The sequence below is a fragment of the Artemia sp. Qi Xiang Cuo genome, chromosome 16 (assembly GCF_049724085.1).
Source record: "Artemia sp. Qi Xiang Cuo chromosome 16, ASM4972408v1, whole genome shotgun sequence".
Classification (NCBI taxonomy): Eukaryota; Metazoa; Arthropoda; class Branchiopoda; order Anostraca; family Artemiidae; genus Artemia; species Artemia sp. Qi Xiang Cuo.
The window spans coordinates 15,909,377-15,926,733 of NC_142809.1; the positions used below are offsets into that span (position 1 = coordinate 15,909,377).

At 35.6% G+C, this 17,357-nt stretch overlaps 1 protein-coding gene across 3 annotated transcripts in view; it reads left to right on the forward strand.

Moving 5' to 3' along the window:
- Positions 1-17,357, forward strand: part of LOC148942623 (dual specificity protein phosphatase CDC14A-like) — an 89,219-nt gene that overhangs the window by 60,244 nt on the left and 11,618 nt on the right. For 2 of the 3 annotated variants that reach the window (XM_089102769.1, XM_089102768.1), the window contains exons 9-11: positions 2,648-2,887; positions 9,514-9,750; positions 11,968-12,126. In XM_089102769.1, coding sequence (XP_088958895.1) covers positions 2,648-2,887; positions 9,514-9,750; positions 11,968-12,126 — 636 coding nt within the window. The remainder of the gene's footprint in view (positions 1-2,647; positions 2,888-9,513; positions 9,751-11,967; positions 12,127-17,357) is intronic. The other variant, XM_089102770.1, reaches the window with a different exon arrangement.

Consider the following 17,357-nt stretch of genomic DNA (forward strand, 5'->3'; position numbering starts at 1 on the left):
CGCGTAAGAAAGGTCTGTTATTGGGCGCGGTTAGGGGGAGATTTTTTCTCTCACATCCCTCTCCTCCCTCTTTGTTTCCCTTTTATTGTGTTTGAGCCTTAGTTTGATTCCTTGAAAATGAGCCCTTTAACTGGTCTATGATGTTCCAGTACCCCGCTTGCAATGGAGGAAAATAAAAAGAAAAAAAAGGACATCAGTGCTACCCATGCAAAATGGTGTGCGTGTAACTGAACCCTAAGCAACTGGACCCCTGTAACTGAACCCCCATATAACCGAACCACCGTGCAACTAAACCCCCATGCAACTGAACCCTCGTGCTACTGAACCCTCATGGAACTGAACCCTCATGCAACTGAGCCCCCTTTAACTGAACCCTCGTGCAACTCAACCCCCATGCAACTCAACCCCATTTAACTAAACCCCCGTGTAACTGAACCCCCATGTAACTGAACCCCCGTGCAACTGGACCCTCGTGCTACTGAAATCTCGTGCAACTCAACCACCGTACTTAAGTTGGTTATAACCCACTTTGGTTATTAGCAATAGGTATATAACTATTATAAGGCTAGTTAAATTTTAAACTATTTTAAATAAAATGACAGTTCCACAATCAAGTTCATACGCATTTGGGGAGAATTAGTGTGGGGTGGAATCCTACTACTAACTTTCAACCCTGAACAAGTGTAATGGAAAATTTTATTTCCGTTCGAATGAGCCCCCCCCCCCCAAAGTTCATAAAAAAATTTTCTACAAAAACCTTATGTGTTAGCAATGAGCAACTAGCAAAACTTACAGCCCTTGCCCCAGGTGCTGCTGGTGGGGTTGTTAACCCCAAAGGCAAGGTTATTTGATCTTCAGACTATTTTGAACAAAATGTTTATTTTTATTTTGATCGGATGTATTGGGGGGGGGGGATGTCAGTTAGGAGGGAAAGGCTGATTGTCCTGTGATTACCTTCGATTCTTCGAAATTGAACTTGAACTTTCAATTTCCAATCGAATGAGCCTCCTTCAAAGTTTTTACGACCATCCCTTCTATAAAAACCTTAAGTTTTAACAATTGGTAACTTGCAATAACATATAGATTGCTGATACAGGTGTATCAGCAATTTTTTTTGGAACGGCTTAGCGTATCAAGATGAAATTTCTGGGGCATCTACCTGCTACTACTGCTATTAATACTGCTGCTACTACTGTTGCTACTACTACTAATTTAACACTATTATTACTACTACTGCTCCTACTACGACCTCTGCTACTATCAAACTAGGACTATTAAGGCTACGCATATCAAGTTGAAAATTTGACAGAATGAGGTATTTGAGGTGGAACTTGAACTAAATCAAAAGACACTATGTGAATGCAGATTTTCAAAATGCCGCATCTCAAAAAGGGATTTGTGTATTAAGTTGGAACTTTCAGAGAGTGCATAAAGGGAAAGTCAATTCACCAAAAGGAAATTTGTGCACACTCAGGCCTGGATTTACCACTAGGTCCCTAGGCCCGGACCTAGAAGCGCATAATGCTAGCGGGAGCAATAAATTATCACTGAGCAATTTTTTCCTGACAAAACTGGACTGATGTGATTTATCGTCGCCAGGTGCACTCTGCCACCACGCTGCCTATTCACAGAAAAGTGACTTTAAAACAACACAGGAATTCCATGGTCACTTATAAACTGTCAGATTTCTCCCAAGAATGGTAGCTGAGAGTTCGGTATTACCCCTCTCTTTCATCCCTTTTCACTCATCAGCTGTGTTCTGTTAACACACAGTTACATGGTTACACACAGTTACAGTTACATGGGGGTTCAGTTACACGGGGGTTTAGTTAAATGGGGTTGAGTTGCACGGGGGCTGAGTTGCACGAGGGTTCAGTTAAAGGGGGTTCAGTTACACGAGGGTTTAGTTAAATGGGGTTGAGTTGCACGGGGGTTGAATTGCACCAGGGTTCAGTTAAAGGAGGTTCAGTTGCACGAGGGTTCAGTAGCACGAGGGTTCAGTTGCACGGGGGTTCAGTTGCACGGGGGTTCAGTTGCACGGTGGTTCGGTTATACGGGGGTTCAATTGCACGATGGTTCGGTTATACGGGGGTTCAGTTACAGGGGTTCAGTTGCTTGGGGTTCAGTTACACGGGGGGTCAGTTACAATGGAACCATGCAAAATGGGTATGATCATCCTTGTTGGTCAAGCTGGGGACTGTAAGTTTCCTGTATAAAGTTTTGGCATGGCAATTCCAATGGTGTACTTTTTGTTTCAATTCGACGCCATTTTTTAGAGTTTCAAGCTATTTTTAAAATTTACATAATTTGTTCTCCAAGTAACATTTTACTGTAATGACTAATCGAGGTAATAGCTAACCTTCCCGAACCAGCGGAAAATTGCAATTTTTTTCACGAACCAGGTTTTTTAACGCATTTTTAAAGTTTTAGTTACTATGGACCTTGGTTCGTTCTTTACCAGGTGGCAGCTACCACTGCAACCATGTTCTACTGACTAGATTGGATTTTAAAGAAATATAGTTTTGCTGTGCAGAAGCAATCATAACAATGTCGTTCTCCTGTCTGTGTTCCCCTGGGAATATGTTAAAATCTCCACCTTCTAGCTGCATAATAAAAATTTGCTTAATTTAGCGTCTATGTATTTCAGTGTCGCTAAATATGGTCCAAGTATTGAATTATCTACGTCTTCACCTAAGGCGGAATCTCCTCCAGCAAAGAATGATGTAAAGTCCATCCTTAATATCCTTGACAATTTTAAGCTGGAGGATATGGTCACGGAAAATAACCAAAGAGATGACGGACAAGTCGAATCTGGTGTTACCCAAGGAGACTGTTTGAACCAAATCAAAGCTATGAGAAGACGGGTTAGAGGCGCTACAACTGGAGTGTATGTTGTTTATTTTACTTTTCTTTTTTATGTGAATTCGATGTTACCAACTAGAATAATATTGAGTCTGTTGCTACACAAAGGGATTTTCTCGATCTTAAAAATAAATTATGGTTACACAGCTGTGTTAAACAGTCTTATAAAACAGGGATATGATTAAAATGAAATAATTTTAGCATTATTTGATTATGAATTTATGTCAGTTTCAATATGAACCAGAAGTCCCTACCTTAGACCTTAGTCATCCGAAGCAATAGGTGGCACAAAGGGCGTCAACGAATCCACTCTACTCTTCCCAAAGCGGGGCTGCAACGATGGCGTCTTCCCATTAAGTTTCATGAATAAAAAGCAATCCATATATTTTTTTTTTAAATCCTCTAAAAGGGTGGCATTTTTCCATTACACTGTAGTAGCTTATGTTATTATAACATCATGAATCATTGGATTCACCGGATCATCGGATATACCTGTAGTAGCTAATGTTACTAACCTCTTATTGCATGCAAAAATGGAAATGGTATTTTTAACATTATAAGCCTTCTTTTATTTCTATCATCTTCTGGATGACTAGCGAAATTAACTTTAAACGCTAAAGGCGGGCATGTATGCCAAACGATAACACCAAAGGCAGAATTGTGCAATTAAATTTATTTCATTGATTGATTTATGTAATTTCAACTATGTGTGTGTTGGGGGGGGGGGGCTGCCAAGTTCTTTAAAACCCTCTTAAAGCAGACGAATGTGCAAAAAGTACAGAGGTCTACGTAATTAGGGTATTTTTGAACGCTTCTCTCCCATGCATCTCATAACCCTAAAATATACCACTTTAGAACAGGCTACAAGATTTTTACTAATGACTAATATATGCGTTATTAACTATATATTAACTAATATATAGTAATATATAGTTAATATATAGTATAAATGTATAAATATATAAATAAATAAATATATATTTAATATAATTATATATTAACTAATATATTAATTATTAACCCTTAGCATGAAAATCCTTTGTCACCCCAAGGGTTTGTACATTCTTGGCAGAGTAATATTACTCCTGAAAAGGCTGCAGACAGCTGTAGAGCGTTCTGAACGTTCAGTTTAACGTGCCTGAGCGTAAATTTACCAACAGCTATAGATGACCACATCTTATGCACTATACAGAATTTAGAAAAGGACACTTACACGTGGAAAAAAATGTCTTGGCTGTGGTAAAGACAAGTGTATTTTTGTATATTATTCAGTAAGATTTATCCAAACTCATCCTGCATAATTATCCAATCTATGTGTAACTAATTTGTGCAACTAAGTATTGTCTGTGTTAACTGAGTTAATAACTTATAATTATTCATAGAAAACTTAAGAATTATATTTATAGTAAATGACTGTATTGTCGTTAGTTATTAATTATTTTTTATTTGTATTCGTTTATTTATAATATAAAATATATTTGTGTTATTAAAATATATTGGGTGCTTGTATGAGCACCCAATGTATTTTTTTTTAATATTATTATTTTTTTTATAGATATTTATCCTTATTAATCAGGACCTCGCATGCCTTTAAATATTCTATGGATGGTGTTATGATTTTTGCTTGTTTTTCTTTAATGGTGGAAATTGGGTAATAATAGAACTCAATCAAGTACATGTTTGTTTTTGCATGAAAATAGAAATTTTTTTTTTATAATAATTTTTTTTTAATTTTACAATAATTTTTTAATTAATAATTAAATTTAACTATTAATTTTTTTTAAATTTACCCATATTAATTACGATTTCGCCCCTTGGCTTTGGGTTTTGTTTTGAATTTGGTTGTTTCTTCTTAATGCTGGGGAATCATTTTTTGTGATTCCATTTTGAGATCTTTCTTCAATTATTGAAATTATTCTGCTCCGTTTGTATTTTCTAATTTTTATTTTCTACTAACTATAATTATGCTTCTTGTTGAATCTTGAAAATAAACTTCTAATTAGCAAAGGGTTGGGCGAGTCACGTGGTGACACTGGGTGGTCAAATCTGTCTATATGCACAATTTTATAGTGATTCAGTGGCGGATCCAGGGGGGTGAAGGGGGCTTGCGTGCCCCCCCCCCCCTTAGCGTAGTCTAAAGTAGAGTAATTTACTTAATTAACTCAAGTTTGCAGTAATTAAACTTGCTCATAACTCACGTTTATCGGATCAACCTATTTTAAGCCCCCCCCTAAGAATTTGTTTGTCGGATCAACCTATTTTGCGCCCCCTCCCCAAAAAAAAATCCTGGATCTGCCCCTGCAGTGATTTGTGATTGGTGAAAATTTGCACTGTTTTTTTTTTGCCAACGTTTGGAACTTTCAATATATCGTTATTTGGAGTCATTAACAGAATGGTTCGTCAAGGGGTATCATTCGAGGATATTTTAATATACACTGCTATTTGAAGGGCTAGGGAGATAACATTAAGATGTTACTATGTTTCTATCTCTCAAAATCTTTGCCATTTAAAGAGAGCTTGAGCGTGAGTATTGCTAAAATATTTGTGTGTTTTTTTGTTGTTCTTTTTTTTTTTTTTTTTCATCTGTTCCTGTGTGCTCATGCCTCCAGTAGCTTTGTCGCGCTTCAAAATATCGGAGCAAAATCAAAATATGTTTAATTACTTTGATTACTTAGAAACAGATTTTCACTGAACATAAAATAAGTAATAAGTAAAAATAAAAAATAATTTTAAATGATTTTTCTTAGACAGTGTTTACTTTTTGTTGATTAGTGGTCATTCACAATGCTAGTGGCTTTCCAATGGCGATCAAGCCTTGTAATGTATGGTTCTAGGCGAATACCCCCCATGGAAAATACCCCCCCCCCCCCGCGGAAAATACCTCCCCGGAAAATACCCCCCCCCCCGCAGAAAATACCCCCCCGCGCTAACCATCCGCAATAGACATTGCAACAATATATTCATTTTCACATGGGGTCCCAATCTAGCCCATGTCCGCCGCTTCCATCATACAAGCCCAATTTTTTTGGTTCTATAAGTGTACCCCTATGCTGTGTTTCTCTCCACCTAAATATTGACGAAGACCACACTGCCTTTCCATATCAAACAAACATAACTTAAAAACAATAGGGAAATTTTTTCCAAGACAGTGCAATTTAAATCGGTTTTTTTTTTTTTTTTTTTTTTTTTTTTTTTTTTTTTTATAATTAATGTTGTGCTGAAGACGGCCCTTGGACATAGAGCCGAAATATTCACCGATTTAAATTGCACTGTCTTGGAAAAAATTTCCCTATTGTTTTTAAGTTGTGTTTGTTTGCTTCTCTCCACCTAGTCTCTCTCCATTCATCTTCCAAATAGTACCTATTCATTGGCACAGCTCAGCCCCGCAATCAGAGCAAATTTCAATTTTTCCAGTTTTGGTTCATTTGCCAGGGACTCTGGGCAGGTGGGTGCCCCCAAAAATTGTCCCAAATTTCTCTCTTGCTCTAGCACTTGTTCACGGATGTCTAATGCCGTGAATGGTTAGACCGTTGCTCAGGCGGTAATCATGCGGTAAACACACACCAACAATATTTTTTTCATTTTCACTTGGAATCCCAATCTAGCCCATGTCCATCGCTTAGCATTCAAGCTTCTCTCTTCAGGATAGGCGGGGAGGAGGTGCCCGTCGTCTCCAATCACTTTCCAAATAGTGTATTTTCATTGGCTTAGCTCATTCCAAGTATCTGAGCAAAATTAATTTTTCCCTATTCTTACATCATACTGGCCCCATCCTATAAAATCTATGGATAATCAACAGGTGCTCAGAATACAAATTCTTTATTAATTAGGCTATTAGACAGAAATTGGTCAGTTTTTAGCGTTCAGTGTACAGATTCGAGCGTTGGGGTCTGACTATCTGGGGTTTGTTTTTTTAAGGCCTGAATGCTAAGCGATGGACATGGGCTAGATTGGGACCCCGTGTGAAAACAAAAAAAAATATTGTTGGTATGTGTGTAGCGCATGCATGGTTGCCGCTAGGAAACAGTCACGGCTTTAGGCATCCGTGGATAAGTTCTAAGGCGAGAGAGGAATTTAAGACAGTTTTTGGAGGCTCGTACCTGCCCAGAGTCTCATGCAAGTGACATAAAACTTGAAAAAGTTGAAATTTACTCAAATTGCTGAACTGAGCTGAGATAATGAATAGATACTATTGGGAAAGTGATTGGAGCCGGTGGGCATCCGTGAACAAGTGCTAAATTGAGAGAGGAATTTGGGACACTATTTGGGGGCGCCCACCCGCCCAGAATCTCGGGCAAGTGACCCAAAAATTAAAAAAATTTGTGGAAAATTGAAATTTTCTCAGAATGTGAGGCTGAGCTTAGGCAACGAATAGGTACTATTTGAAAGGTAAAGATGGCTTCAAACGATTGTTTGCCTGTTATTTCAAGCAAATTAACAGTCCTATGTCAATTCTTGGTCAACCTTCCTAAGACCATAGGCGGGCGCGCCTTGTTTGCCTCTCATTACAGGCAATCTAACGGTCTTATGTCAATTTTAAATTCTTGGTCAACATGCCTGAGACTCTAGGCAGGCATGCCTTTCCAAAAACTAACAAACAAGTATGTGTACTCCCGCCATTTACCCGTGCCCCAGCCATTTAAACATTTACCTCTCAATTACTTGGACTATCCGTTTTGGCTTTTCTCTTTCTACAATTAGCCATGTCTCCGCGGGGGGGCATTTTCCGAGGAGGGGGGGTAATTTCCGCGGGGTGTATTTTCCGGGGGGTAAACGCCGGCCACCGTAATGTATATGGAATTGAAAAAACCAAAATGCACGTAAATCTGCCGATTCTACGTACATTCATACCCATCCATTTTATGCCCATTCATACTTGCACCCGCCCATTCTGCGAGTGTTGTAATCTAAACAAAAGCAACATTTTTCTGCCCAAATGACACATTTCTGGTAACGTGGAATGACATTTAAAAAGGTGGATATAGGTACATCATGTTGACATCCAAGAAATGCAAGATTTTTCTTCATCCGTCGCTTAGATATGAAGCTTCGGTGTGGCGCTTAGAAAATGTGGTGCAGCTTTTTTTTACGAACAAGGCCTGCAAAAAAATCCAAACTGAATGTTTTGGATACAAAATTGGCATCTGGATTCTACTCGAAAGAATAATATTCTGAGATCTCTCAAAGCTAACTTAATCTGATTCTAGCCTGAGATTAATCTAATTTTCCAGATTAATCTAAATCTCTGGATTAACGTCATGAATCAAACATTGAGATTAAATTATTCTTGAATTAAATCTTAAATATTAACTCAAATAAGATTTAAATTCCCATTTCTGCATGAAAACCTCTTTTCATTATGTCTGAAAATGTTTCGATTCCTTGTCAAAGCTAATTTAAATCTGAAAGTTACTAAAATCAGCTTCTCAGGGGCCAAGATTCCCAATTTTGAAAGCCCACCTATAAATGGTAGATGAACATACAGTATGTTTATATTCACTCATTCAGGCTGGTGGGAATACTCGAAGCCATTTTCCGTCTGGTATTAGATGAGACTGTGATATTCGTGAGTGAATTTAAAATTCGGATTATACGTGAGCCGTTCTTAAAGTAACCAGGCTAGCCGAAACCATTGTTTGAATTGGTTAAATGGAAATTCTAAAACCATATATATCTTAGGAAATCAAATTCGATTTTCCATGGAAAGTTCACTATATGCAATTATGGAGTGTTTAATTAAACAAAAATTAAAAACAAATTAAAACGAAGAAGAGTGGGTGACAAATCGGCCAAAAATAGGCTAAAACCCATGGGACCAAGCATGTTAAGAAGGTGTGGCTCTCCTTTCAATTTGTAGTTGCCTTTGAGAAAAAACATATTTTTGAATCTTTGCAGCTGAAAAGTGTTTCAGCTAATAAGTGTTGCTTATTTATTTTTACGGTTTAAGGTGACAACACTGATGAAAATGATACTTTTCTATAACTACATAATTTTGGAATCTCTAAAAGAAATTCGTAGTCTTCAGGTGTGAATAGACCTAAGAGAGGTCCATGGAGCAAAAATATATTTTCATTTTAATGTTTTTGGCAGTTTAGTTCCAGTGAAAAGTAGTTAAAAGGTAACTGTAATTAAAGTAACTTTAATACCTTGAATACACGGGAGTATTCAAGGTAATATACAAGTTGTTTCCTTGATTAGGTGCAAAATGGCATGTACTTTTTTTTTTTTTTTTTTTTTTTTTTTTTATTATTAAGGTTAGAGTTTGTTGCGAATAAATAACTACACGCAAACAAATTCAATCTTACGGCTTCAACTGAGCCAACTTACTATACATAGGGTAGATAAAAAATCCATAATTTCATTTCAGCACTTCTAAACCGCATTTATTCAAAATAATCGGTAAAAAAAGGTGCAGGGGGAGTAAAGTTCTTACTGTGTCCTCATCGCAGGGCCACGCACAAACAACGAATTAAATAAACTTCTATGGAGTTAGTTTTCAAAAAAAATTAATGATAGCTTCTTAATCAAATTAAATTCATATTGTAAACTCCCAACAGAACCCTTTGGCTGCTGAGTTTGAATGTGCTATAAATATATTAAATACTATTTGGTCGGTATTTCAATATCTAATTGTGTTCTTTGGGTTTTTAGTGTAACCGAAGTACGGCAGCAGCGACCAACCAAGATAACTGAACCCCTCACTCCTCGACCACAAAGGGCTTCCACAAGGACACCTAACAGCCAACCACCGACATCAATTGCGCGATTATCGCCGGTCAAAGCGACGCGTGTAAGTAACCTTTTGGCTGCTAACCAATCATCCGTTGTTGAAGTATCACCTGTTAATAAACGACTGACGCGGTCTACAATTGCCACATCTGCTAAAAGGTAAATTTATTTTAAAATATTGTCACTGGTAATGGTTTGAATTGGGAATTATTTGAAGTTGGAGTATGAAGTTATTTAGAAATTGTCTGTAGAAATGAAGTGATTGTAAATCAACCATTTGAGTCACTCTACTAGGTATTTTAGAGATGGGCTGTGAATTTTCAAATGGTATACTTTTAGATATCGAATAACACCTTTTTGTATATTTTCTTTTTTTTAAATGCCCCCCCCCCCTTAGATTGACAAAAATACTTTTTCAGTTTTCTTTTAAAAAAAATTAAAACAAAACCTTGTCCCGCACCATACATTTTCGTGAATATGGGAATAATAAAATGATTGAACTTGAAGATGTGGCTGTATATATCTATACTTTCTGTACAGAACCAGTGGCGTAATTCCCTTAAAATCATGTTGGAGGGGGGGGGGGCCAATGCTTGAGCCAATTTTCCCAAATGGAATGAAAATGACAGTGAAAACTGAAAAATGAGCCATATAGTACCATAAAGGTAAAGATATACTGAAGAAAACTGACCCGTTTCTGTTTATGCTTGGATTATGTAGGCTTATCTTAGTTTTGACAAGATTTTTGAAAAAGCTAAAATTCAGCCGGGGGGGGGCAAACCAAGGCCTGGGAAGGACAGCTGCCCCCCACGCCCCAAAAAAAATTATGCCCCAGGGGAGTCAAAAGAGGGGGAGGGGTAGATGGGAACATGTTTGCAAAACTTAGTCCTTTTTTATATAGCCTATACCCTTTTCGGACTCACTGAAATAGCTGGGAAATGATGCTTTTCACATCAAAATGTTTTCTGTCTTGTCTTGTATCTTGTACCTTTCTTGTGCAAATAACTGAGCAAAGGTTTGAGGGGCCAATGGCCTACTCTGAGCCTCCTTCGATCATAAAACAGGTTAAAATTTCTTGTATGACCCAGCTCAAACAATTTGCAATACGCTAGTCTTTCAGCTAAAAGATGGTAGGGGGGCATGCTGGGGTCGTGGGACCACCACTATGTATCGTCATCGGAGATCAGTACGAGTAGAAACTTTCAACTCAACTGGACATTTATCAAAAGATTTGAAACCAACCAATGAATGTTTGTAAAAGGTTATCTAAAATGTATCTTAGAAAATAATTAAACTTCAAGGCATCTATTTATAATGGTAAAAATAATAATTTTGTTAATACAACATAATTGATGAATAATAGTCGCAGGAATTAAGGAACTAATTAATCCAACTAACAATCGAATGTTAGACATCTTCTCAGATCTGTCAAAAAATCAGTCGACCTTTCGCTTTTGAGCTTTGGAAGGTTGAAGAAAGAGTTAATTGAACTGATTCTTAGAAAGAAAGGTCATGCCTCAGGAGCGATTTAGTGTAATAATAATAAAAAAGATTAAGCAGAATTATTTGGAACCACCAATGGAATATATTTGAAGTATTAACTGAACTAGATTAACCTAGTTGAATCAATATGTTAGAAATAGAGGGCTTACTTGTAAAGAAGGCTGTGGCTCAAAATATTTCGTTTTTTTTGTGGCTTAATATTTGTCACAAAGAGCCAGTAAAATTCAGTCAGTAGACTAGTTCAGGAATGTGTTTTGCTTGCAAAAATATGTCACAAAAATAAACCTATTAACTTGAAAGGCACTCTTTATATAAATAAGTTCAAATACCTCACTGGCTGTACATGAAGTTCGACAAAAAATGAAAAAAACAAACAAAACAAGGGTGGTTTTGAACCAGTGGCAAAAGCCAGAAGGCATTGAAACTGACTGGAAATCACCCTTGTTTTGGTCTTTTAATAGTTTTTTCTATTTTTTTCTTCGTATTTATTTTTTTTTTCCAACACACTCTTCAAAAGAAGTATGGGACTGCAAGGCCGTACCTATAGGGGGGGTTAGGGAGATTTGAATCCCCCTCTCCCCCGACATATTTTTTTGACTCGTAAAAATGTAACAAAAATAGATATAAAAAAATTTTGTTTGCGTTTTTTGAGGTTTTTTGTGTAACCCCCCCCCCCCCCGAAAAAAATATTTTGAGTAAAACCCCTCTGAATAAAAATCCTGGGTACGGTCTTGGGAGACTTTGACCAGTTTCTTTCTCTTTCACATAGCATTTTGCTCGTATCAAAAGTCAATGTTAAAAATATGGTGCACCAGTGTCTGACCGCTTTAGTGCAGTGGTGGGTATAATTTTGTTTGAACTTGATTTATTTAGGTTTGCTGCTAATGGTTCGACTTTCTCTCGTCTATCCAAGACTAATAACAGATCATGGCCCTACAATCCCTCTGATCGGATTATAACCCGATCTTCGAGCTATCGAGGAGGTCCACAAGAGGTATCCGCGCAACGAACGACCCGACGTCTTTCTGCTAGGTACATCCTTATCAACTCTGTTGGATGCATCCTTATTTAGACTTGTTTTGATTGCGTTTTATCTATTATTTTTGCATGTTTGTTCATATCCTTATCTATATATTTGCTTTCTGTGTGATAAACAACGTTGTGTTGGTTTGTTTTATTTATATTTTGTGACAATCAAATTTCCATCTTGGGAGGAGTCTATTATTTCCTTGTTTGTGAATTAAAGTGCATAATTAAAGTGAATTAAAGTAAATTAACTAACTGTAATTAAAACATTAATATGGTGAAAAAGAACGTTGGCTCCTCTTTTTTTTTCGTCTTTTTTTTAAATGGATTTAAGCCCATTTTTTTATGTTTTTGTCGTCGCTTCAGTTTGAATTTAAACTTTATTTATCTATAATATGGTGAAAAAAATTAATATGGTGAAAAAGAACGTTGGCTCCTCTTTTTTTTCGTCTTTTTTTTAAATGGGTTTAAGCCCATTTTTTTATGTTTTTGTCGTCGCTTCAGTTTGAATTTAAACTTTATTTATCTATAATATGGTGAAAAACATTAATATGGTGAAAAAGAACGTTGGCTCCTCTTTTTTTTTCGTCTTTTTTTTAAATGGATTTAAGCCCATTTTTTTATGTTTTTGTCGTCGCTTCAGTTTGAATTTAAACTTTATTTATCTATAATATGGTGAAAAAAATTAATATGGTGAAAAAGAACGTTGGCTCCTCTTTTTTTTTCGTCTTTTTTTTAAATGGATTTAAGCCCATTTTTTTATGTTTTTGTCGTCGCTTCAGTTTGAATTTAAAATTTATTTATCTATAATATGGTGAAAAACATTAATATGGTGAAAAAGAACGTTGGCTCCTCTTTTTTTTCGTCTTTTTTTTAAATGGGTTTAAGCCCATTTTTTTATGTTTTTGTCGTCGCTTCAGTTTGAATTTAAACTTTATTTATCTATAAATAAATTTATCCTATTTCTGTCGACCTTTATGTCGACAGTATCGTGTCCTAGCATTGGTCAGGACAGAAAGTGTCCTAGCATTGGTCATTTGAACTTCTTTTTTTTTCTATGAGCCCTCTCCCTATCCTTTAGGACTATTGTTTGATGTAATTACCCCTGAAAAATACTTAGGTCATTGAAACTTACTCATTTTGTTATCCTACTACCCCTTACACAAAGATCTACCTCGTCTCTTTAATAATCTATCACCCCATTATGAGGCAAATTACTTCGGTTAAATAAAGCATATATATATATCTATAGAGGGCTGAGATATATATCTATATATATCTCTCTATATCTATATAGAGTATTATCTATATAGAGTAGAGGGCTGAGTATTTAAAAATGAGTCGTAGAAATGAGAAAAGAGAGAGGTTTGCTTATTATTTAAAACTCTATGACCAGCAGCTCAATCTTAAGGAGAGAGGTTTTTTTTACGGCTGAGGCCAACTGACAGCGCTTTGGTGCCATATGAGTATCTTTAAATATTATTTTTCAGTATGAACTCCTCTTAAACGTTTTACTACTGAGAAGGTTTATATAATCTGGCTTACTATTTTCCGTAACGTTAATTCATCAATTAGCTATTCTTGGCTATTAACTAGATCAATTGGCTATCTTGAGAGATCGATGAAAATGCACGTCGGCTAAATAATAATCGATTTTTTTTTCTGGAGTTTATGTAAGGCCGTATCCAGGATTTTCGTTCGGGGGGGGGGGGGCCATAAAAAACTTTCAAAACGTATAGCGTTTACAAAACCTTTTTGTGGCTTTTTTACGAGTCAGACAATTTTTTTTGGGGGGGGGGGGGATAAACTGGAAATCCCTCTCTCCACCCTCTTGGATCGGTCTTGAGCTTATGATCAACCTATATATGAATTAAAGTAACTACCTCATTCTCACATATTCATTCTCACATTGACAGTTAAGTTATTATGATACTTGTCTTATTACCAAAATTCGAGCTTCAAGTTGCCATGGACAGTGAAAATTAAATCCGTTTGGATTGGTTAAGTAGAAAACTACATAACCATATATATATCATAACAATTAGAAAAAAAGTCAAAAGTTCAATTTTTAATGGTAAAAGTCATCCATGTACAGTTATAAAGTTTTTGGTCGTAACGATTGCCAAACTAAAAAAAAAAGGAAACTTAGCCAAAAAATTAGCAAAAAAAGCTAAACCGAATGGCACAAACAGCTTAAGAAGATGTAGTGTTCTTTTGAAGATTCGAAGCATTTCTTTTGAAGAAGTTGTCTTTGAGAATCAAATAGATTGTCAATGTTTGAATTTTGACGGAAAAAAGCGCTGCCAAATTTAATTAATTAGTCTTGCTTATTTATTTTCACGTTTCAATGTGGCAACACCGACGGAAAAATGGTAGTGCCCTAGAAGCTTCATAATTTTGAAACAATTAAAAGGAAAATCTTATAGAATTGTAGTTGCCAGGTAAGGATAGACCCTAAGGCGCGTCCACAAGGAAGAAAAATGTTTTTTTTATGTCCTCAATACTTTCAAGAAATTTCGAAATATACCAAAAACTTGGCTTTATTTAGGGAAAGGTTTTGTTGGTTTTTGCTATTGTAGAAACAAGAATCATATTTAAAATCTTAGTGACTCCTCTTTCACAAATACTGGCCGTTATTTACGAATCAGTCAATTTTCGCAAGTGTTAAAGCTTAGGTCTTGGTCGATAATTTAGTTGCAGCTCTATTTTGCTGGAACAGATTGTCCATTTTAGTTGCAGCTCTATTTTACTGGAACAGATTGTCCATTTCAGTTGCAGCTCTATTTTGCTGGAACAGATTGTCCATTTTAGTTGCAGCTCTATTTTGCTGGAACAGATTGTCCATTTTAGTTGCAGCTCTATTTTGCTGGAACAGATTGTCCATTTTAGTTGCAGCTCTATTTTGCAGGAACAGATTGTCCATTTTAGTTGCAGCTCTATTTTGCTGGAACAGATTGTCCATTTTAGTTGCAGCTCTATTTTGCTGGAACAGATTGTCCATTTTAGTTGTAGCTCTATTTTGCTGGAACAGATTGTCCATTTTAGTTGCAGCTCTATTTTGAAGGAACAGGTTGTCCATTATAGTTGCAGCTCTATTTTTCTGGAACAGATTGTCCATTTAAGTTGTAGCTCTATTTTGCTGGAACAGATTGTCCCTTTTAGTTGAAGCTCTATTTTGCAGGAACAGATTGTCCCTTTTTGTTGCAGCTCTATTTTACTGGAACAGATTGTCCATTTCAGTTGCAGCTCTATTTTGCTGGAACAGATTGTCCATTTTAGTTGCAGCTCTATTTTGCTGGAACAGATTGCCCATTATATAGAATAACTACGTTCCTTAACAAAGATCGAGCTCTATAGAAAATAAGTTTATAACTTGTCATTAGGTTTATCATTTCCAAAATTTATTGAGCATTTAAGAATTTAAATAAGAATTTATCTTTAGAATTTTTAAAAAAGTTAAAAAAAAGAACTGATCATCACTTATCATTTATTTATTATTTACAGTTTATCATTTAAGTTAATTATAACTTCATCTGTTGCTAGTTATTCATATATCATTTAGTATATATTGAAAATAACAATTTTTCGGTTCTTCATTATCTTGATTTCGAGCAAGCTCCTATCATTAAGTTTATCGTTTCTAAACTATGTTTGTTATTCAAGAATTTAAGCAAGAATTTGTCCTTTAAAGGAAAAATTCTAAAAGGAATCGATCACTTATCATTTGTTTATCATTAATAAGTTTATCATTTGAGGCAATTGTAACTTCGTCTGTACAAGTTATTTTTGTGTCACTTAGTATAATTGAAAAAATAACTTTTTGGTTCCTCATTATTTTGATTTTGAGCAAACTCCCTTTTGTGAAGACACTAATCTCTGACGCGCAGGCGCCATAAAAAGTGGCAGTTATTCCACATTGTAATTCTGCAATATAAGCTGCCTAGTGTAAAATATAAAATGATCCATGATTGGTCAGCTAAAAATAATCCATCGATAAGAAATAAGTTTGTCCTTGCCTAACGTAAAAAGTTTGTTAGTGTGGTGTACAGCGTTGCCAGAGCCGTACAGTTATTTTGTTTTTAGTGCAATTTAGAGGTTCGGGTACAGTGCGGTGCATTTGGAAATGTTGGATAAAATACAAATTTTTGGGCGCATTTAGTTTTACTTGCTCCTTTTCTGACTCGGAAATCATTTGAGTTTATCGAAAATTTTCTTCTGGTTACCGCAAATTTTTAGCATTTGTTCAGATGGTGCAGGTTAATCTCTTGGTGTATAATTTTAGTCGGAAAACTGATACAATATATTTCAAAGCGTCGGCAACGCTGGTGATGTAACCATTGGCTACAGCTCAATTAATTCCGTAAGCGTATTATGTGATACTTCTTCTTTATCCTTCAGTATTATACAGAATAAATTTATTCTTAAAAAAAACAGCTACGTAGAAAATGAGCTTATAAATTTAACATTTTGAATCGATTGAAAAATTTATCTTTTTGGTTTCTTTTAATTTGGGTTATGATAAACTCTTTTTCGCAGCGTAAGCTATCTAATGTACAAATGTAAAATAATCTATGATTGGGCGGGTAAAAGTAATCCGCGAATATGAAGCAAGTTTATTTTGTAGGAGGTTTATGTGAAGTCAGCAAAAATTATTCTTTTTCATATGCCTATTTCAATTAGAGTGGTTTCACAGATTTTTATTGAAACAATTTGAGCAATACATAAAAATGACGACAATGCAACTAGGCGAAATGTTAAAGACAAAAAAACTGACCAGTAGATTTAAACCGAAATTTATTTCGGTTTTCTTCTCTTAGCTTTTTGGTTGGACAGGTATTTCCAGAGTTTATGGCTTTTTAAAGTTTCTTTGTTCATTTTAAAGTTTCTTTTTTTTTCTTTTAAGTTTTCTCTGCAGTGCACTTACTATTTGAAGTCTAATATTGCCCTGTCATTGTTGTCTATTTTTTGTTTAAATAATGAATTTGAATTATTAAAAGAATTAATAATTTTTCAGTAATTAAATGTTTTCTTGTGAATTCTTTAAATAGGAGTTTTTGTTGTGCTAACTGTTAATTTAAAAGGTGGCGAAACTTTTGAAGTCATGAAAAAGATCGTGCCGCAGAAAGTGCCTTTGTCTCCCTCCAAACAAGAGAGTTTTGACCAACTAGGGCCAAATATAACAGCTTATGGAAAAATCCTAAGACTGTCAACCCATTGAAATCTATTTTAAAGCTATA